This window comes from Prionailurus bengalensis, chromosome B2, assembly GCF_016509475.1.
Source record: "Prionailurus bengalensis isolate Pbe53 chromosome B2, Fcat_Pben_1.1_paternal_pri, whole genome shotgun sequence".
In the NCBI taxonomy this organism is placed as follows: Eukaryota; Metazoa; Chordata; class Mammalia; order Carnivora; family Felidae; genus Prionailurus; species Prionailurus bengalensis.
This window is the reverse complement of record NC_057349.1, coordinates 105,349,398-105,372,857: the sequence shown is the minus strand read 5'-3', so window position 1 is coordinate 105,372,857 and position 23,460 is coordinate 105,349,398. Positions and strand designations below refer to the sequence as shown.

At 35.6% G+C, this 23,460-nt stretch overlaps 1 protein-coding gene across 1 annotated transcript in view; it reads right to left on the bottom strand.

Annotated features, from left to right (window-relative positions):
* Positions 1-22,124, bottom strand: part of KPNA5 (karyopherin subunit alpha 5) — a 44,238-nt gene extending 22,114 nt beyond the window's left edge. The window contains exons 1-7 of the mRNA XM_043592193.1: positions 21,908-22,124; positions 16,065-16,198; positions 14,546-14,647; positions 14,327-14,426; positions 12,721-12,815; positions 11,618-11,749; positions 9,379-9,467 (exon numbers count right to left, since the gene is read on the bottom strand). Coding sequence (XP_043448128.1) covers positions 9,379-9,467; positions 11,618-11,749; positions 12,721-12,815; positions 14,327-14,426; positions 14,546-14,647; positions 16,065-16,198; positions 21,908-21,911 — 656 coding nt within the window. The 5' untranslated portion in view covers positions 21,912-22,124. The remainder of the gene's footprint in view (positions 1-9,378; positions 9,468-11,617; positions 11,750-12,720; positions 12,816-14,326; positions 14,427-14,545; positions 14,648-16,064; positions 16,199-21,907) is intronic.
* Positions 22,125-23,460: the final 1,336 nt, after the last annotated feature.

The window sequence follows — 23,460 nt, the reverse complement described above, 5'->3', positions numbered from 1 at the left end:
GACAGGGGCACCTGGGTGGCTAAGTCACTTAAGCATCCAACTCTTGGGGTTTCCACTCAGGTCATGATCTCACAATCAGTGAGATGGAGCCTAACCCCTAGTGGGCATTGCAGTGCTGAGCCTGCTTGGGATTCTCTCTCCCTCTCTGCCCCTCCCCCATTTGCAAGCACTCTCTCTCAAAATAAACATAAAAAAAAAAAAAAAAAGAAATCCCAAATACAAAATCTAACAGCATACCTAAAGGAAATAGAAGCAAAACAGCAAAGACACTCCAAACCCAGCACAAGAAGAGAAATAATAAAGATCAGAGCAGAAATAAACAATATAGAATCTAAAAAAACTGTAGAGCAGATCAATGAAACCAAGAGTTGGTTTTTTGAAAAAATAAACAAAATTGATAAACCTCTAGCCAGGCTTCTCAAAAAGAAAAGGGAGATGACCCAAATAGATAAAATCATGAATGAAAATGGAATTATTACAACCAATCCCTCAGAAATACAAGCAATTATCAGGGAATACTATGAAAAATTATATGCCAACAAACTGGACAACCTGGAAGAAATGGACAAATTCCTGAACACCCACACTCTTCCAAAACTCAAACGGGAAGAAATAGAAAATTTGAATAGACCCATAACCAGTGAGGAAATTGAATCAGTTGTCAAAAATCTCCCAACAAATAAGAGTCCAGGACCAGATGGCTTCCCTGGGGAATTCTACCAGACATTTAAAGCAGAGATAACACCTATCCTTCTCAAACTGTTCCAAAAAATAGAAAGGGAAGGAAAACTTCCAGACTCATTCTATGACGCCAGCATTACTTTGATTCCCAAACCAGACAGAGACCCAGAAAAAAAAGAGAACTATAAGCCAATATCCCTGATGAATATGGATGCAAAAATTCTCAACAAGATACTAGCAAATTGAATTCAACAGCACATAAAATTATTCACCATGATCAAGTGGGATTCATTCCTGGGCTGCAGGGCTGGTTCAACATTCGTAAATCAATCAATGTGATACATCACATTAATAAGATAAGAACCATATGATCCTGTCAATCGAGGCAGAAAAGCTTCTGACAAAATTCAGCACCCTTTCTTAATAAAAACCCTCAAGAAAGTCAGGATAGAAGGAACACACTTAAACATCATAAAAGCCATTTATGAAAAGCCCACAGCTAATATCATCCTCAATGGGGAAAAACTGCAAGCTTTCCTCCTGAGATCAGGAACATGACAGGGATGCCCACTCTCACTGCTGTTGTTTAACATAGTGTTGGAAGTTATAGCATCAGCAATCAGACAACAAAAGGAAATCAAAGGCATCAAAATTGGCAAAGATGAAGTCAAGCTTTCACTTTTTGCAGGTGACATGATACTGTATGTGGAAAACCCGACAGATTCCACCAAAAGTCTGCTAGAACAGATACATGAATTCAGCAAAGTCGCAGGATACAAAATTAATGTACAGAAATCAGTTGCATTCTTATACAGTAATAATGAAGCAACAGAAAGACAAATAAAGAAACTGATCCCATTCACAATTGCACCAAGAAGCATAAAATACCTAGGAATAAACCTAACCAAAGATGTACAAGATTTGTATGCTGAAAACTATAGAAAGCTTATGAAGGAAATTGAAGAAGATATAAAGACATGGGAAAAACATTCCGTGCTCATGGATTGGAAGAATAAATGTTGTCAAAATGTCAATACTACCCAAAGCTATCTACACATTCAATGCAATCCCAATCAAAATTGCACCAGCATTCTTCTTGAAACTAGAACAAGCAATCCTAAAATTCATATGGAACCACAAAAGGCCCCAAATAGCCAAAGTAATTTTGAAGAAGACCAAAGCAGGAAGCATCACAATCCCAGACTTTAGCCTCTACTACAAAGCTGTAATCATCAAGACAGCATGGTACTGGCACAAAAACAGACACATAGACCAATGGAATAGAGTAGAGGCTCCAGAATTGGACCCACAAATGTATGGCAAACTAATGTTTAACAAAGCAGGAAAGAGTATCCAATGGAAAAAAGACGGTCTCTTTAATAAATGGTGCTGGGAGAACTGGACAGCAACATGCAGACGAATGAAACTAGACCACTTTCTTACACCATTCACAAAAATAAACTCAAAATGGATGAAGGACCTGAATGTGAGACAGGAAACCATCAAAACCCTAGAGAAGAAAGCAGGAAAAAACCTCTTTGACCTCAGCCGCAGCAATTTCTTACTTGACACATCTCCAAAGGCAAGGGAATTAAAAGCAAAAATGAACTATTGGGACCTCATGAAGATAAAAAGCTTCTGCACTGCAAAGGAAACAATCAACAAAACTAAAAGGCAACTGACAGAATGGGAAAAGATATTTGCAAATGACACATCAGACAAAGGGCTAGTATCCAAAAATCTATAAAGAGCTCACCAAACTCCATACCTGAAAAACAAATAATCCAGTGAAGAAATGGGCAGAAGACATGAATAGACACTTCTCTAAAGAAGACATCCAGATGGCCAACAGGCACATGAAAAGATGCTCAACGTCACTCCTCATCAGGGAAATACAAATCAAAACCACACTCAGATATCACCTCACGCCAGTCAGAGTGGCTAAAATGAACAAATCAGGAGACTATAGATGCTAGAGAGGATGCGGAGAAACAGGAACCCTCTTGCACTGCTGGTGGGAATGAAAACTGGTGCAGCCACTCTGGAAACAGTGTGGATGTTCCTCAAAAATTAAAAATAGATGTATCTTATGACTGGTAGGAATTTACCCAAGGGATACTGCTAGGAATTTACAGGAGCGCTGATGCATAGGGGCACTTGTACCCCAATGTTTATAGCAGCACTCTCAACAATAGCCAAATTATGGAAAGAGCCTAAATGTCCACCAACTGATGAATGGATAAAGAAATTGTGGTTTACGTATATAATGGAATACTACTTGGCAATGAGAAAGAATGAAATCTGGCCTTTTGTAGCAACGTGGATGCAACTGGAGAGTGTTATGCTAAGTGAAATAAGTCATACAGAGAAAGACAGATACCGTATGTTTTCACTCTTATGTGGATCCTGAGAAACTTAACAGAAGACCATGGGGGAGGGGAAGGGGAAAAAAAAGTTAGAGAGGGAGGGAGGCAAACCATAAGAGACTCTTAAAAACTGAGAATAAACTGAGGGTTGATGGGGGGTGGGAGGGAGGGGAAAGTGGGTGATGGGGATTGAGGAGGGCACCTTTTGGGATGAGCACTGGGTGTTGTATGGAAACCAATTTGACAATAAATTTCGTATTTAAAAAGAAAGAACTCTTGAAAACAGTCAAAAGTTTACAAAGAAAACTTTTAAATAGGAAAGGGCTAAAATGTGGTGGGCTTTAAACAGCATAATTTACCCTTGCCTAAATCCCTCCCCACTCTGGCAGCAGTCTTTTTTACATTTTTTTTTAAATGTTTGTTTATTTTTGAGAGAGACAGAGACAGAGTTGAGCAGGGGAGGGGCAGAGAGAAAGGGAGACAGAATCCGGAGCAGCCTCCAGGCTCTGAGCAAGCTGTCAGCACAGAGCCTGAGGTGGGGCTCAAACCCACAAACCGACAGATCATGACCTGAGCTGAAGACAGAGGTTTCAGCTGAGCCAACTGAGCCACCCAGGCACTCCCTGCAACAGTGTTGAAGAAGAAAGCTAGAGCTCCCACTGTGAGTTCCTGGTTCTAAAAATAGAGCTAAAGAGACATGTTTCCGAGAAATTGTGTCTGTCCGTTTTGATCTGTGTGAGTGCTGCCTGCAGGACTGATGCAGGGGGCTTGACTTTGTTTTGTCTAACTAGGAACTCCTCATTAAGACCAGCAGCTAAATTCTCATCAAAATCAATGGAGGACAGAAGGCAATGAGATTTATATTTAATCTGCTGAAAAAAAAAAAAAAAAGCTGTCAACTAAGAATTCTATATCCTGCAAGAATTCTATATCATGTAAAACTATCCTTCAAAATAATCAAAGAGTAAAAGATTCCCTGTACAACAAAAGCTGAGAAAATTCGTCACTAGTAGATTTGCTTTACAAAAGTAACTAAAACTGAAAGCACAGTAAACAGTAACTCAAAACCAGAAGAAAAAAAAACACTGCTAAAAATAACTATATAGGTTAATATAAAAGGTAGTAGTTTTGATTTGTAATTTTTCTTTTTTTTCTATAGGATTTAAAAAATAAATAAAGTAATAATTATAAGTCGATGTTAACTGGCATACAATGTACAATGTTATTTTTGACAATAGCAACTTAAAGGAGGTAGGACAGTAATATACAGGAGCAAAGTTTTTTCATAAGATTGAGATTAAATTGGTATTAATTTAAACAAGGTTATTGTAAGTTTAAGATGTTAACTGTACTCCCTGGATTAATCATTAAGAAAATAACTAGAAAATATACAGAAAAGGAGATGAGAAAGGAATCAATACCATATCTTACCACAAAAAATCAAACACAAAAGAAGGCAATAAGGAATTGAGAAGCAAAAAAGATATAAAACATACAGAACACAATAAAATGGCAGAAGTCCTTCCTTGTCAGTATTTATGCTGATTACAAATGGATTAAAGCCTTCAATTAGAAGGCAGTGACTGGCAGAATACATTTTTAAAAAACCCGAAAATAAACAAGCAACAATCTATAAGCCATCTATAATAAACTTCACAAGATACTCACTTTAGATTTAAAGGCACAAAGAGGCTGAAAGTGAAAGGATGGAATCAGATAAATACTAATTATACTAGTATCAGATAAACAGACTTCAAGTTAAAAGTTATTTTAAGGTGGGGTACCTGGGTGGCTCAGTTGGTTAAGCCACTGACTCTTGATTTCAGCTCAGATCATGATCCTATGGTTCATGGGTTCGAGCCCCAAGCCTGGCTCTGCACTGACAATGTGGGGCCTGCTTGGGATTCTCTCCTTCTCTCTGCCCCTCCCCCCTGCTCGCTCACTCTCTCTCTTAAAATAAATAAACTTAAAAAAAAGTTATTTTAAGAGACAAACACGGGGCGCCTGGGTGGCGCAGTCGGTTAAGCGTCCGACTTCAGCCAGGTCACGATCTCGCGGTCCGTGAGTTCGAGCCCCGCGTCTGGCTCTGGGCTGATGGCTCGGAGCCTGGAGCCTGTTTCCGATTCTGTGTCTCCCTCTCTCTCTGCCCCTCCCCCGTTCATGCTCTGTCTCTCTCTGTCCCAAAAATAAATAAATGTTGAAAAAAAATTTAAAAAAAAAAAAAAAAAAAAAAAAAGAGACAAACACAAATACTATATATTGATAAAAAAAAATCAATCCATAATGAAGGTATAACACTTAAAACTTATAAAACCTAACAACACAGCAAAGTATACAAAGCAAAAACGGTTACACCTGAAGGAAGAAATACACAGTTGAACAATCATAGTTAGAAACTTCAATACACTGTTTTCAGTAATGGATAGAACACCTAGATAGATGATCAGCAAAAAAATAGAGAACTTCAACAAGACTATAAACCAACTAAATATAAAAGACACCTATACAACATTCAACTCAGTAACAGCAGAATATATATTCTTCTCAAGTGCACATTAAACATTCCTCAGGATATACTGTATGTTAGATCACAAAGCATTACCAATGAACAAGTCAAAAAAGAAATCCAGGAACAAATTTCACCTAAATACCATCAAAAAAATAATAAAATACTTAGGAATAAATTTAATCAGTTCTGTACCCTGAAAACAGATTCATATGCAATTGCAAGGAACCCTCTATAGCTAAAACAACCTTAACCAAAAAAAGAAAATTGAAGGACTCACGTGTTCTCGTTTCAAAATCTACCACAAAGGTACTGAAATCAAAACAGTATGGTACTGGCATAAGGACAGATGTATATATCAATGGAACAGAATTAATCTAGAAATGAACCCACACATGTATAGTCAACTCATTTACAACAAAGGTGTCAAGACTGTTCAACGGGGAAAGAATATTTTGTTCAACAAATCATGCTGGGATAAGTGAATGCCCAAATGCAACTCACATCATATAAAAAAAAATAACTCAAAATGGATCAAAGATGTAAATATAAGAGCTAAGACTGTAAGATTCTTAGAAGAGAACATAATGGCAAATGTTCACAACCTTAAATTTGGCAATGGTTTCTTACATACAACACCAAATGCATAAGCAACAAAAGGAAAAAACAGATACATTGGATTTCATCAATTTAAAAAACTTTTGTGAATCAATGGACACTATCAAGAGAGTAAAGACAACCCAGAAAACGCAAAACAAAACAAAACAAAACAAACTGTAAATCATTTACCTGATAAGAATCTATTCAGAATATATGAAGAAATCTTTTTTTTTTTAATGTTTATTTATTTTTGAGAGAGAGAGACAGAGCGCGAGCAGGGGAGGGGCAGGGAGAGAGGGAGACACAGAATCCGAAGCAGGCTCCAGGCTCTGAGCTGTCATCACAGAGCCTGATGCGGGGCTCGAACTCATGAACCGTGATATCATGACCTGAGCCTAAGTTGGACACAACTGACTGAACCACCCAGGCACCCCTATTCTTGTAACACAACAAAGAGACAAATAACTAAATTTAAAGAAATATTCAAAAGACTTAATAAACATTCTCCAAAGAAAATATACATATGGCCAACAAACCTATGAAAAGATGTTCAATGCAAATCAAAGCAAAATGAGATACCGCCTTACAGCCTTAAATCAGAATCAGAATAACAGATAACAAGTGCTGATGAGAATATGGAAAACCTGAAACTCTCATACATTGCTGGTGGGAATGTAAAATGGTACTGCTGCTATGGAAAACAGTTTGGTGATTCTTAAACAGTTAAAGATAGAATTACCATACAACCCAGCAATTCTATTCATAGGTATATACCTAAAAAGATTGAATGTTCATAGGAATACTATATAATCAAAAGGTGGGGGGAAAAAACCCCAAATGACCATCAACTGATGAATAAGGGAACAAAATACAATAGAATATTATTCAGCCACAAAAATAATGAAGTACTGATACATGCTATAATATGGATGAACCTTGAAAACAATATGCTAAGTGAAAGAAGCCAGATACAAAAGGTCACACAACGTATGATTCCATTTTTATGAAATATCCAGAATAGCCAAATCCACAGAAACAGCGGATTAGTGATTTCCCAGAGCTGAGGCTGTGAGGAAATAGGATATGACAGCTTAATGGGTAATGCAGTTTCTGCTTGGGGTGTTAAAACTTCTGGAACTAAAGAATTGTGATAGGTACAAAACACTGCTTAATGCCAGTGAGCTGTATATTTTAAAGCAGTCAAAATGGTAAATTTTGTTATATTATCTTTTATCATATATAAAAACAAAATCTGTTCTACATGTCTTCCTACAGTCTTTGAAACCTCCTAAAATCGTAACACATTTAGAAACAAAATAATTATATTGACGTTTTATATCAGGGATTGAGAAACTTTTTAAATAAATATTTTAGGCATAGCACACCTTTCTGTGTAGTAACTATTCAACTGTGCTGACATAGCATGAAAGCAACCATAGATATTAAGTAAGCAAATGGGAATGACTATGTTAGAATAAAATTTAATTTACAAAACAGGAAGCAGGCCAGATTTGGCCTGAGGACTGCAGTTGTCCAAGCTCTGTTGTATACTACTCTTCTTTAACTATATTAATGGGGTTATTATATAAATTAAAGTTGAACTAAATTAAAACAACAAATGCGTCAGTATATGAAGTCTATAGTAGTAAGAAGTTTACATTTACCGAGAGGTTTATGTTTATTGAAAAGTTATATTTACTGATATCAAATGAAGTAAAGTAAAACAAATTAAAACTCAAACAGAATTGATAAAACCATTAACAGAAGTTTTACATTTACTTATCAACTAAAATGTGAACTTCAATGTGAACAACAGATAATCCATAATCTTTTTTAAGCTAATAACTTTCATCCTTTGGCCCAATTAAAGTGTATGCATCTGGTAGCTAAGTTGACATAATTTCTTTTTCACTATCTTTCTCAATTTTTTAATGAAACTGAAACTTACTTTTTAAGCCTATTCTTTTTCTGAAATTTATTATGCTTATAACTATTTAGCTGGGTGCTTTTGTTCTCCTTTAGAGCTTTATTTTTTTGTTTTGTTTTGTTTCTTTGGTCATGATTAAAATTTCCTTAAACATTTAAAGGAATCAGAATTAAAAAATGCTTACATATTATTTCATAAACCATTACCAACTTGAGATACTAACAAATAAGAAAATGAAACAGCAAAAGTAAAAAGAAACAAAGTGCTCAATTAATCTACAAACCCTATAATCAGGCCAGAAAAATCTCAAATTGAAAATTTAAGAGATACTTTTAACAGTATGAAATTCAAAATAACTCTGATATTGAACTCTAAATCAGTATTTTATTTTATAGCTCAGCTAAATTCTCCAACACTTTGGAACATTAACTTTGAACAAGCCCAAAGTTAATGACATAGCAAGTGGTTCAGTGGCCTGTACATACTAAATATTCGATGTTATTGAGTGAAATGCTGAGAAATCACTCTATTCATGGAAAGTTACTCTCTCTAAAAGAATAAAATATCTTTTGCAAACTAGTATCTAAAGTTTATTCTTCCTATTCAATTTTTCAGCTTGGAGAGAATGACTAATAGCACAGAAATGACAAAATTTTTCCTTTCAACCATCTCAACTAGTTTTTTCTTTTTCACTACTTGCCAGTGGCAATTAGCCTAAAAAAAGATCTTTTTAGTGATAGGTAGCCAGGATGAATAAAGGAATTTAACTTTCAAATAATTTTATGAAATTTCTGTAAAGGATTTAGAATAATTGCTTTTTAAAAAAAACGTGTAATGTATTTGAAAAAGAAACCACTAGATAAATTGTTTAAGTAAAATTCTAACTCTGAAAGAAAAATCCCTTACGATCTTTGTTCTCTGAACATTTCAAAATCAAATATAAAAACCTGATATCCTAAATACATCATCTGTTCATGCACTAAAGATTCCATGCTTTAGCAAAACTTAAATTTTTATTGTAGTGCAACTACTTATATCCTCATTTTATAGAATTATTTCAGCACAGTAAGCATCAAGCACACAATGAACACTGTTAAGTATTGCTTAAGAAAAAATAAAGATGGATACGATAAAAGTAGAAACATTTTTAATCTACTTTCAAGCTATTACTCTTGGTACAGCTAAACAGAAGCCAAATTTAAAAGCATCACTGAAGAACGTAATTGTGTATACAGAAATATACTGCAGAATATAATTTTTTTCCCAAAACTAGTATTCATTTGTGATAAAGTACTTACTCTAAAAGAGGTGGAAGTATTTCACAATTCAAAACAAAATCTCTGCATTCGGCATTGTCACCAGCAATATTGCCAAGTGCCCAAACAGCCTTAGAAAAATGAGAAAGAGATATCCTGTTACAACAATATCTTAAATAAGATGCTTTCTCTTACAAATAAGATTTTAGTACAGAATGAACAAAGTAATAGCTTCCAAGATGTTTTAAAAAACAAAACATTCTAGATGGACAGTAAGAAAAGTTTAAAAGTGCCATTTACTAATATTTTTAGTCAAACTCAAGGATTGGGCATTAAACAATTTTTTCATTACATACTAGTGAAATGTTTATTCTGTTCAACAAAGAGACTGTCTACTCCAAATCTACATGGGTTCAGATAAGATATATTAATTTAGTGAATTATTTAATTACTTATACTAGAGGTTTGCTCTTATGCCAAGGAATCCACTCACTGGGAAGGGACTGATTTATAAAAAAAGGGAAGGAGACACAAAACACAGAAAAGTGAGGTAAAGCTAATATAAGAATTGGCTTGGGATTGATCTTTGAAAATAAGTTTAGAATTAGTCCAGGTTCATCATAATTTTTTTAAATAACTGGAAATAAAGATTCACTTATTAAACTTCAATTAAATGATAAATTCTACAAATACAAATCATCATTTCATTATATTCTTATTCAAATTTTTCAAGTAAGTACACAAGTAGACATAAGTTACATTTTTCAATTGACAAAGTTTTAACATTTAAAACATGAGTTAATATTTTTAACATCAACTGTAGACCTAAGTTTATTTTCTATTTTTTATTTTTTTTTTAACGTTTATTTATTTTTGAGACAGAGACAGCATGAACGGGGGAGGGTCAGAGAGGGAGGGAGACACAGAATCTGAAACAGGCTCCAGGCTCTGAACGGTCAGCACAGAGCCCGACGCGGGGCTCGAACTCATGGACCGCGAGATCATGACCTGAGCTGAAGTCGGATGCTTAAGCGACTGAGCCACCCAGGCACCCCTATTTTCTATTTTTTTAAGAAAAACCTTCTATAAGGGGCACTGGGTGGCTCAATCGGTTAAGTGTCCAACTCTTGATCTTGGCTCAGGTCATGATCTCATGGCTCATGAGTTCAACCCCTGCGTTGGGGCTCTGTGTTGGCATTGCAGAGCCTGCTTAGGATTCTCTCTCTCTCCCTCTCCCTCTAACCCTCCCCATCTGTCTCACTCTGAAAATAAATAAAATAAACTTAAAAAAAAAAAAGAAAGATCTTTTATGAGATAGGTGCTTTAACCAAGTAAGCCATATATAGCTACCTTAAGAAAACTCTTTTAAATTAATGATATTTTTCACCCTGTGGAATCGATATCCTATTGGTGGGGAAATCAATACATATAACTTTTTTGGAGGTCAACTTTGAAATATGTAATAAGAACTTAAAATTTTTTCTTTTACCATAATTAAGTCATTTTTCCTAATGAAATAATCAAGAGACAGATAAAGATTGATATATAATGTTCCTCACATATCAGTAACATTAATAAGCTAGAAATAACACGGTGTATAATATAACTGAGGGATAGATAACAAATTATGGTATATATCTGACTAGATAATGAGTAATCAATAAATCTTCTTGGAAGAATAATTAATGTCATTAGAAAAGGCTCCTAATATCAATGCTATGTGGGGGGAAAACCCCATATACTGTATATATAAAACTAAACAGATGAATGGACAACAGATAAATTTGCCATAAAAACAGTTCAAAACAAAAATACCACATTTTATTTTCTTTTGTTGGTACAAATCATATGTGATTAAAATTTCCCTCTTACAACAACTATGAGAATTTATTTATGTTTATTTTAAAACAGTTCTACTAAAAATAATGTGATATTTAAACAACAACAACAACAACAACAAAATAACCTAAGGACAAGCAAAGAATAAGGAGTCAGACCAGCCCAGGTTTAAAACTTGGTTCAGCCATTCACTGTGACTTTAGGTAAATTACTAACTTTCTGGGTCTCAGTATGCTCTGTTATACATGGGAATAGTAATTTTTGATAGTTGAGATCATACTTACAGAGAACCCAGGATTATGCCTGAGACAGTACATTCTACTTTCATTCTAATTTGACACCAAATAGAAATTACTGTGTTTTAAGAAATGAAATGCACATGCAACTCTCAAGAAAACCTGAAAATCTAGTAAACATAACCATTCATATTAGAAACATATACCTGTTCTTGCACATCTTCATGTTCTGAATTAAGAAGTTTGATAAAAATTGGAACAGCTCCAGTTTCAATCACTACCTTGGTATGCAGAAAAGTTCCTGATGCTATATTAGTTAATGCCCATGCAGCTTCAAACTAAGGAAAAATAGAAGTAGAATAAGTGAGAGCACCAAAGAAATGTCAAAAAGAAAGGAAAGAGGGAGAGTAAAGACTTAGCTGAACAACCTGGAAGACTGATTTACAACTAGTAAAATTAATCAGATTTCATAAATAAAAATTCTTAATTTTAAAAAAGGACTCAATCTGGGGCGCCTGGGTAGCTCAGTCGGTTGAGCGTTCAACTTAGGCTCAGGTCATGATCTCAAGGTTTGTGAGTTTGTGCCCCACAGCAGGCTCTGTGCTGACAGCTCAGAGCCTATTTCAGATCCTCTGTCATCCTTTCTGCCCCTCCCCTGCTCTCTCTCTCAAAACTAAATAATAAAAACATTAAAAAAAAAAAGACTCAATCTGGAAAAATAAGAACTGAAAAAAATATAATGAAAATGTATAAAATCATGAACAATAAATGAACACATCTGAAATTATAATTCACAAAACTAATGTTGAGTATTAAAGAGTCAGGTATTCTAACAGAAGCAATGCTCTTTTGGACAAACCTAACTTTTTATAATTAGTAAATTATATTGATTAGTTCTTTTTTTTTTTTTTTTTTTAAAAAAACTTAATCACATAAAAATATTTTAAGAGGTAAAAGAGCTTATACTAAAATGTTACAACCCTAATTAGCTAAGGGTCAAAAAAATTTACCCATTAATATTTTAATTTGAGGTTTTCTAAAACAAAAAATTTATTAAAGGTTGACAGCTACAAAATTTTTATTAAATTAACAATGATTTTATATACTTTTTCCAAAATTGTTTAACAGTACAAACGTTCCTAGGAGAAACCAGCATTGCAAACATGACCAGGGCCAGACAGGTGGCACCACCTCTCCCTTTATTCCTGAATGCTTAAATATATTCAGTACTGTAGAACTTACTTTCACTAGAAACTTTAATCACATGTTATTTCTGGAAAGAATTAAGAAAGAAAACTTTAGAACTCACTTGTAAAGTACAATTTTCATTTCTTTCAAGAAATTTCACAAATCTCTGTACAACTCCTGGTTTCTGTATAACCTGATCAATGGGTGGATTAGGTTCTAAAAATTAAAAAGAATTAAGTTATTACATGACACAAAAAGACAATAATCTGGTCCCAGTGTCAATTAACAGGACGCACAAAATAACTTTCCTAGGTTTCACTGACCAAGTTTAAAAGCCTCAGGTATATGTAATTGAAGTAAATAAATGTTCTCCTAATTGCAATGTTTACTGCAAAGCAAATTCTTTTACATTGACCACAGTAAGACAAATCCTAAAATATTTCCTATACAAATATTTAATTTTGTAAGTTGAAGGCTATTTCAAAGGTCACCTTCACAACATGGAGTATTTCAGTCTAACATTTGAAACACCAACTGAAAGATAATGTTCCCTCTAATTCTTTATAAGCATACTCCACTTTCCAGGGATGTCCCCTTCCCTGTCAACCATTGTCTAATGCTTTCCAGTCAAGTTATATTCCATTTTGTCAGAGTATAATCCATTATTTACAGAAATGCTACTGAACTATTAGTATTCTTCATAAATTTTCATGAAATGCAGAGGACTTTTGAGAACCACAAAATCTCTAGGAAATTTTCAAACAAAGATACGCAAAAATAAAACCAAGATATTTTAGCGATTGGCAGTCTAAGTACCAAAAAGTCTTTCTTCTCCCTTGGTTTCAACAAAAAGTATATTCTTATGGTTCCCCAGCAACTTCTCGGTTAGTGTTCCTTATTTATCAGTCAGTATAGCATAAGACTCTTGAGCTCCAGGTTTTGAGTGAGTTCAAGCACCATGCTGGGTGTGGTGCCTACTTAAAAAAAAAATTAATTAATTAACTTTATTAAAAAAAATAGATATTTTTTTAAAAAGTTTTTTATTTTGAGAGAGAAAGAGAGAGCGTGTGTGTGCACAAGCAGGGGAGGGGAAGACAGAGGAGAGAGAATCCCAAGCAGGCTCTGCGCTATCACTGTGTAGCCTGACATAGGGCTTAAACTCACTAACTGTGAGATCATGACATGAGCCAAAATCAAGAGTTGGACACTTACTCGACTGAGCCATCCAGGGACCCCCTCCAAAAATATATCTTATTTAAAAGTACATTTTAAAGAAAAATTAAGATGTACAAAGAAGAGTGCCTTAAAAAAAATCCAATAAATAAAACTCTAGTGCAGAATCTTGTAATATCAAATAAGCATACTGAAATGGGTGATGGGTTAAGGAGAGCACTTGTTATGATGAGCACTGGAGGTTATATGTAAGCAATGAATTACTAAATTCTACTTCTGCAACCAATATACACTATATGTTAACTAACTAGAATTTAAATAAAAATTTGGAGGGAAAAAAAAAGTGACATCAATTTTAAATCGTGTCATTACAAGTTCAGTTCATTATCCATTAGCATTAGCAAATTTTAAAGCTTATTTTATCATGTTGATCTAGGAAAAGTAATGACCCATAGCCTTCTTTTATTAAATGATTAAATTTTCTGGTTTTATAAGATAAATGTGCTAAATTAAATTGCTTATTAAAAATCAATTCGTAAAATAATAATTCTTGCCTTTAGAAAGCAGCTTTCTAAACTTCTGTGTTGCTGTAAGCTGTTGATCAGCGTTATTAGAAAAAATCATCTGAACCATATCTGTGGTGATAACTTCTTCCTAAAACACAGAAAATATAATTTATCATTTACATATTTTATATGAATAATATTTGTTGTATCCACTACCTCCAAAATATTATTGAAGTATAATCTGAAATATATTTTTGTAATATCTACCTCTGGAATAGGTACAGTGGAACTGATATCTGGATCCTGGATTGGACTTTCTAGCATAGATTCATCATTTCTGGGCAAAGAGACATTTCTGCGTTTGAACAGCTGTAATAAAGAACAAACACTTTATACATAAAACACTGAATTCCCATAGAATTATATTTTTCATTTAAGTGTACAAAACAAACTAATAATCTTATTTAAAATTCCAAATAGTTTAGGTGTTTCTCAATCACTATGCCATGAAGACCTTAATAATCTTTGAGAAGTTAAACTTTCCAAGCTAGGTTAGCCTCTATCCTGCAGATTGCTCTAAGTCATTCTTAATTTCAGATCTTTTACCAATGGCGGGTCCCTTCAGTGCAGTACACATTTATGTTTTATAGTACTTGTAAAAGCACATATGCTCACACTAGTGTATGAGATGTCTAAAAATTTTTCAAAAATTTTTCCAAGAAATCTTAATAAAAAAGCAAATTAGTTACCTGAGAAAAATAATGTGGCATATTAACACACTTAGTATATCAGATTAATAAGGAATAGAGAACAACTCTCAGGAAAGATGGCCCTATCCTTATTATTTCAGAAGTGAAAAAAAAAATAAAGAAAAAAAGATAAGAGAAATAAAGCATAGAGAAGTCACTGAGTAGGATGCATAGATACATTTCCTATATCAAAATAGAGAGGAAAATTTCTGGTATCATATTCTTTTTGATAGCTAAATAATTACCACTCTTCTTCAGCCAGTATAGTTCTTTCTAATCATTCACTCAACAGATTTTTTAAAATTTTTTTTTGAGTTCCTACTATAATATAGTTAGGACTGTGCTAGATAATACAGATAGGGAGATGACAAATCATATTTATAAAACAGGGTCTTTCTCTACTTTCTTCATTGCTAGCCCTTTCTGCACATTAGTTTTAATTTACGCATGTGAAGACTATACCCTCTTAATTACTTATAAATATTTCTAAACTTAAGTATAACTTGGAATGAAAAGCATTGAGAGGCACTCTTTCTAATGATGTTTCTATTCCTTATGTCACATATACAAAGTTCAGAACAGAGAAGTCTTAGAGATCTAGCTGGCTGATGAGACTACAGAAGGAACAGTATGATCAGCATAGGAAGATGACTACAATTAACTTAAAAGCAAGAACTGTGAAAACCACAAAGCAACAAATGAATACAATTTTTTGGGGGGAAGAATTTTACAATGACAAACAGAAGTGATCTAAACAGGCTTAAGGGTAAAAAATCCTTAGCACTGGGATAAAATATAATTAACAGAAAAGTTTTATCAATAGAACAGAAAAGCTGTTCCTCTCAATGATTAAAAATAGTACAGGTTTCTGATTCATGAATTACTCCTGGAATCTAACAAATTAAAGGATAGGCTTATATTCAATTTCTTAAAACACTTTTTCATTTAAAATTATCTAAAAATAAGCAATAATAACGCAACTTCTAAAATCTATACAGTTTTGTGATAAACAGAATTAAATATTTTGAAACACCTACCTGTTCTTCCCTTTTTTGTTTTCGAAGCTGTATTCCTTCTTCTTCTCTTCGTCTGCGCATCTCTTGGGGGTTTAGGGCTTTGTTCTTATAACTTTTCATTCTATAGTTATCTTTCCCTGGACTAGCCATGGCATCTTAAGGTTAGGAGAGAAGAAAACAGATACTTGTAACTCTCAAAACAACATGAAATGTTTACTCTAGGGAAACTAAGTTCATGCTTACTGCTTAAATAGAATTACAAAATCCATTCTAAAGATCATGTACAAAGAATACATTCCCTCATTCCCATAACAAAATTGGACCAAAAGGACCAAATATTTTAAGGACTAAACTATCAAACAAATAATAGATTTTGGTCTAAACACAGATAAAGTCATTACCCTAACTTCACTGGTTTTAAGACGCACTCCACAAAGCCTGCTGTTTTAACCTTTCTGAAGTAGGAAACGTCTTATATTCACTGTCAGCCAGGAAATTATCAATCATGAAATAGTTGGGTAAAAAACTTCTAGGGGTGCCTGAGTGGCTCAGTCGGTTAAGCAGTTGACTCTTGATTTTGGCTCAGCTCATGATGTCATGGTTTGTGAGATGGAGCCCCACATCAGGCTCTGCGCTGAAGGGCAAAGCCTGGTTGGAATTCTCTCTCTCTCTTTCTCTCTCTCTCTCAAAATAAGTAAATAATAATAATTTTTTTAAAAAAACTTTTTATTTAATGTTTATTTATTTTGAGAGTGAGAGTGTGTGCATGCACAAGCAGGGGAGGAGCAGAGAGAGAGGGAAACACAGAATCCAAAGCAGGTTCCAGGCTCTCAGCTGTCAGCGGAGAGCTAGACGTGGGGCTCGAACCCATGAACCGTAAGATCATACCTGAGCCACAGTTGGATCCTTAACCAACTGAACCACCCAGGCGGCTCCAACGACATTTAAAAAAAAAAAAGAATTGAAAAAAAAATTATGCTCCCAACAAGATCAAGAAATGGCCAGAATGAAATACCTTATTTTCAAGGGAACATGGTATTAGGCTTCAGTAAGCACAGGTCAAATATTTTTGGGGGTCTGGCTTCTTTTATTTACTTAAAGTGCTGCCTTCAGAACTAAGACTGGGGGCGCCTGGTGGCTCAGTTGGTGGCTCTGCCTCTCCCCTGTTCATGCTCTGTCTCCCCCCGAAAATAAAATAAAATATTTAAAAAAATTAAAAAAAAAAAAACAAACTAAGGCTGCATGGGTCATGACTTCAGTCATGACTACAATACTAGTTTGCAGTACTATGGTATAATTAGTTCTTTTTAAATGCTGAAATACTTATATATTTTTAAGTAGTTTTATTATAAATGTATTTAAAAACATTAACATTTATATAAACATTTTCTTACAAATGCACTTACAGTATTTTATGTACATGTTACATTTAAAATAATATAATAATTTTACTTTCAGAAACCAAAGAGAATATTGTGATCAATTAACACTATGAAGTGAACAGAAGAAAAAGAAGGTTGGCATTTATCTGCTATCTCTGATGTCAAAGGCAGACTAATGAAGTAGCAAATTATACTGTAATTAGCAGAGTAGCTGAAACATGTGCATTGAATCCCGTGAAAGCCCAGAAGACCAAGCAGCTAACTAACTGTGCCTCAGGGAGCTCTGAAAATCTTCACAGTTATCTTAAAGGAAGAGCAAGAATTTGCCAGGAAAGAGGATGAAAAGAGAAAGGGAAGGAACAAGCATTTCAAGCAGAGGGAATACATGCAAAGGCACAGTTCTTGCAGAAAACTGGCATAATCACAAAACAGTAAGAAATTAAGTGTGCCTAAACAAGATTCATGGGAGAAAAGGCAGGAGATAAAGCTAGAAATGTAACTAAGAACACCTATGGTTCCTGCAATGAGGTTGAGAAATTTGGATTTGATCCTAAGGAACAGAATTAAAGAAATTAAAGAGAAGATTGTTTTGAACTTTGATGATGAAGACCAGAACTAAATTAATAGTTACACTGGAAATGTAGAAGACTGTTGATTCCAGAAACATTGCAGAAATTGATTCAAAAAGAATAAGAGACCAAATAAATATAAGAAATATGAGGTGAATAAGAAAAAGGAGTTTAGGAAACCCCATGGTTTTCAGCTTGAGCTATTTCAGTACAATGACAAAATAAGCCAAGACAGGGAATACAGATGGTGTATCAGAGGGATGGTTTTGTCTGATTGCTAGCTTGTTTTTGAGATGAAAACAATGAACTGTTTTCTTTTTAAAGTTACATACAGTAAAACAAGCACTCCTTTGGTATAAAGTTCTATGAATTTGACAAATGCACAGCATAAAACCATCACAATCAAGATACAAACAGCTCCATGACCCCTAAAAAACTTTGTCATGCTGGGGTGTCTGGGTGGCTCAGTCAGTTGAGCATCCGACTTTGGCTCTGGTCATGATCTCACAGTTCGGTTCGTGGGTTTGAGCCCCAGGTCAGGCTCTGTGCTGACAGCTCAGACCCTGGAGCCTGCTTCAGATTCTGTGTCTCCTTCTCTCTCCGCCCCTCTCCCCCCCCCAGAAGTAAAGAGACATTAAAAAACATTTTTTTTAAATAAAAAATAAAAAACTTCCTCATGCTGCTCCAATTAGCCCCTCCTCCACCCTTAATACCTGGCAATCACTGACTTGTTCTCTATCTCCACAGTTCTGACTTTTCCTGAATTTCACAGTAAGTGGAATAAAAACAGTGTATAGTCTTGAATTGGCTTCTTTCATTTAGCATAGTGTAGCTATGAGATCCATATTGTTGGCATATATCAATAATTCATTCCTTATTGTTGAGTAGTATTCAATTGCATGCTTCTATCACAGTTGCTCGATTCATTAGTTGAAGGACATTTAGGTTGTTTCTAATTTAGTACAATTATGAATAAATGTTATAAATATTCATGTACAGGTTTTTGTGTAAATATGTTTTCATTTCTCTCAGGTAAATATTTAGAAGTAGGACTGATGGATAACATGGTAAGTTTATGCCTCCCATTTTATAAGAAACTGCCAAACAGCAAAGTATTGTACCATTTTGTACTCCCATCAGCAATGTGTAAGAGTTCCTGTTGCTCTTTGTTCTGCTACAGTTGGTACTGCCAGAATTTTGTTGTTGTTAATTGTAGCCATTCTAATACACGTATAGTAACTTTCATTTTAAATGTGTTCAATTTATAATACTTAGGACACATACAGGAGATTTAGACCTATAGATGGTTAAAAATATGGGTCAAACCTCAGGAAGAATCCTAATTGATAATCCAAGATCATGTAGAGCTATAAAAGAAAGGTGACCAAGGATTGAAATCTTGAGGATGTTTATCTCTTAGTGGGAAAAGGAACAAAGGACCAAAAGAAATAGGTCAGAGAAATAAGAGAACCAAAAGAAAGAGGAAAGAGAAGAGAATTCAAAAGACAAGGTTGTATTTAATTTATAGTAGCACTGAAAACAGACCACTTGATTTATTCATTCTTTGATTCATCCAGCAAATCTAAGTGCCTACAATAAGCCAGGTGCCACACAAGGCATCAGATTTGATAATTAGGTCACTGGTAAAGACAGTGAGAGAAATTTCATTAGTGGTGGAGCTAAAAGTAGAATGGAATAGGCTGAGCACTTCAGAATGATTTGAAAGATACTTTGTGCCTCTGAACTTAACACATGTACATCACAGCAATTAAGGTATATTTATACTCGACCAAAATCCTTCTTTAAAATAATTAATGAATTGATTTCAACAATACTGTGTGGACCTACAAATACTTATCATTAGAAACAGCTCAATCTAACTTAATTAATAAAAACAGTGTGCAGCAGTATTCCCTAAGTATTTCATCTATAAACATTCTGGCTCATTAATAAGAGCTTTGGGTCTGAGATGAGAAAAAGATGAGTTCACTACAGAACAAATTGGACTTCAACATCAGTTGTTGACTTATGCTCAATAAATATAAAATATTTTAGCAAAATGAAATGTTCATAGTAATAAGCCTCTTAATGTTTATCACCTACACATTAGGCTTTTCGAGGCCATCGGCCTCTAATCTTTTTTTGATCACATATCCTTACGCATGCAAAATATGTTTGTGCAGGGGCGCATGAGTGCCTCAGTCAGTTACACATCAAACTCTTGATTTGGGCTCAGGTCATGATCTCACACTTCATGAGATCAAGCCCCACAACACATCAGGCTAAGAGTGCAGAGCGTGCTTGGGATTCTCTCTCCCTCTCCCTCTGCCCCTTTCCCACTTGTGCTCTTCCCTCTAAATAAATAAATAAATAAATAAATAAATAAATAAATAAATAAATTTGTGTATTCATCCTCAATGTTTGTTTATTTATATACAAGTATTACTAGCCTAATAATCTCTCCCATTACAAAATTCACAAATAGAAAAATTTTTTATAGAATAGTTTTAAAAGGTAAAGAAACAAGTTCTAGCATTTTCTCCCCACATCTACTTCAGTTACCTTGTGCCTCTCCAGCCTACACACTGGACACTACTTCTAATTAATCATTAATCTAGGTGCCCACATTAAAATCTTTAATATAAATGTTAACCAAATAAAATCTACCCCCAACAACTCATGTATCATTTGTTCCTTTTTCTGGTACTATTTAACACCTGCATCCTCACTGCAATTGCTTTAAAGGAGACATATAGTCCAAGAACAATCTCTAAAGGTACCTCACCAGAGAGGATTGTTCCCTTTTATGTAAAATAACTCTAAAGACTACTTCAAAGGTTACCATCTCATACAAGTTATTTTAAATATAAGAAATGCCATTCAGATACTTTGAGACTGCAGAACAGAGATTCTTTCTCTCTCTCTCTCTCTTCTCCCAGTTATAAGCTTATTTTTCACTCAGCTTTTTGTAAAACTGTTTTGAGGTTGGGCAAGTAATTGCATTTTGAACTTCTTCTAATATATATTAACGGAATTTCTTGTGCCCCTAAAGCCTCCATTTCTACGGGTCTGGATGCGTATTAGTAAAAATATAAGGCTGGTACAAAGGGGTAAGTGTTCTGACTACAGCCCCTATAACCAAACAAGCAGTACTTAAAGAGCTAAAGGATAAGGCTGTTTCTTGTTTACCAAAAAAGAAAATCGCTTACTGAGTGCTGTAATTAAGAGACATCAAGTCAGACGTAAAATGCTTTTAAAAGCCTAAGAGTAAATGCCGATGTCATATTCTTTTGAAGTATCACTATGTCGTTGCACACCTTTCGAATCCTTCGCCTCTCATGCATTACCGAGGAAACACTTGTTAAATTTTCATCTTGGAACGGAGCTATTAGAAGCATCTATCCCACCCAGTCCCGCGTCGACATCCAGGTGGAGGAGGGAAGCTGGCGGACCGCGAGCGTGCGACAAGTAGGCCCCCGGGGCCACCCGTGCGGTATTCTGGACACTGGAACTTCTAATAAGCTGCCGGACCCACACAGACGCTAAGTCCCAGGACTGAAGGGCAACATTTGACCAGACCGTGTACCTCCGAGAACGGAGCTACCAAGGCACGGTGAAGCGGCACCGGGCAGGATGAGCTCGGCCGTTTAAGGCTCCTTCCGAGGGCCAGCCCGGCTGGCTGCGAGGATCTGTAATCCCCCCGCACCGTCGCGTCAGCAAGGAAAAGGTCCGGCTGCCACGCCCCCGCCACCAATGTGTCCCTTAGGGAACCCTGCAAAAAACCCTGGCAGAATGGCCTGGTCCTCAAACCTTCGCAAGGAAAGGGCTAAATACAGTGACCCCTGGAACCAGCAACCTCCAAAGGGACCAAACCCAAGCTTCACCCAAACTGGCCTGTAACACTCCCACTTACCCATTAATGTGGCACGATCCGCTGCACTAACTTCCCAGTCCCCGGTTGGGGCGTCCGCTGCAGGTAACAGTGGGGTCGCCACTCCGCCCCTAGCGTCGAGCGTAGCGGCAAGGTTCGCAACTCAAAATGGCGGCTACCTGCGCCCCTTCCCCGAGACCCCGAGACTCGGCTCCCAGAAGCCCTTGCAAGCGGCGACCGCGGCGGCGGTGGCGGCGGCGGCTGCACCGACCGGCAGAGGGGCGGAGAGAAGCGAGCGCAGAGCTCCACCCACCGAAGGAGGAGCCGGTACCTGCGCTGACTCCGGGATTTCAATCGGGCGCGGTAGCTGTGGCAGCAATGAGTTCTACTGCCCTAAGTCTTCTATGGGAGCTCTCATTCATTCACTCATTCGTTCTTTTGGTTTGTTTGTTCAGTCACTCATCCTACAAGATCGTATTGATGGAGAGCCTAATCTGTGCTAGGCACTGTTTTAGATATTGGAGCTGAAATAGTGTGCACTCTGGAAAAATTCCAACCTCGTGGAGATTTACTGAGGCTCTCCTTAAGCTTCATTAAACCTCTTCCTATGTCCTGCTGGTTTGTTTCAAGCTTTTCAATTTGCCATTTATTTAGAATTTGGATTCTATAATATCTGTGGATTTTTGACCAAAAAATAGTCATTGATACATGAATAATTCCAAATAAAGAACTCTAAATTACTATAACACACATAAGCTTTGTAATGCACTCTGGAGTTCAACAAACAGTATTGAAAAGATCTGTTTCCAGAAGTGATGCTGGGCACAGAGTATAGTAGATAACACATGATAGCTGCCCTGAAGAAGATCCTGTTTTCTATCTCTTGTTCTTTTTGTTTTCTTTTCTGAGAATTTCGTGGTTACCTTTTGGCTCTCTATTGAGATAGATAGATAGATAGATAGATAGATAGATAGATAGATACATACATACATACATACATACATACATACATAGATTCTGCTATTGTGTTTTTAATCCCAAGAGCTATTTCCTTTTTGATTCAGGGATTAAATATCTTTTTTTTGTCTCTCTGAAGATATTAATTGTAGTTTCCTTTAAGTATGTTTTTCCTCCTTCATTTGTTGTCTCTGTTTCTTCAGAGTTTTGTTTTTTCCTTTTTCATCATTTGGTTTTCAACTTTACTGCTACAGGCTGTACTCTAATGCCTAGTGATCCTTGAGTATCCATTGATATTTAAGAATGAGACACTAAAGAAAACTATTGTAAATTTGTATAACAGCCCATTGTCTGCTTGCCAATTGTCCTCCCTACAGAGTAATAACCTGGGATATTGGCTGTTTCATTGAAGGACTTTCCTTATCTGTAGGTCTTATCTTTTGGACCAATGATATTCCCTGGAGAAGAATTTTTTAATCTCCTGACTGGAAGACACATATCAGACGTCAGAATGTGTTGGGGAAAATGGCTAGGAGCCTCGTAATTCAGTATTTAGCTTTCACTCTTCCCCACTTACAGTCCAACACCTTGACTTCTCCCCGCCCCCCTCCACTTAGCTGTGCATTTCTGACATTATA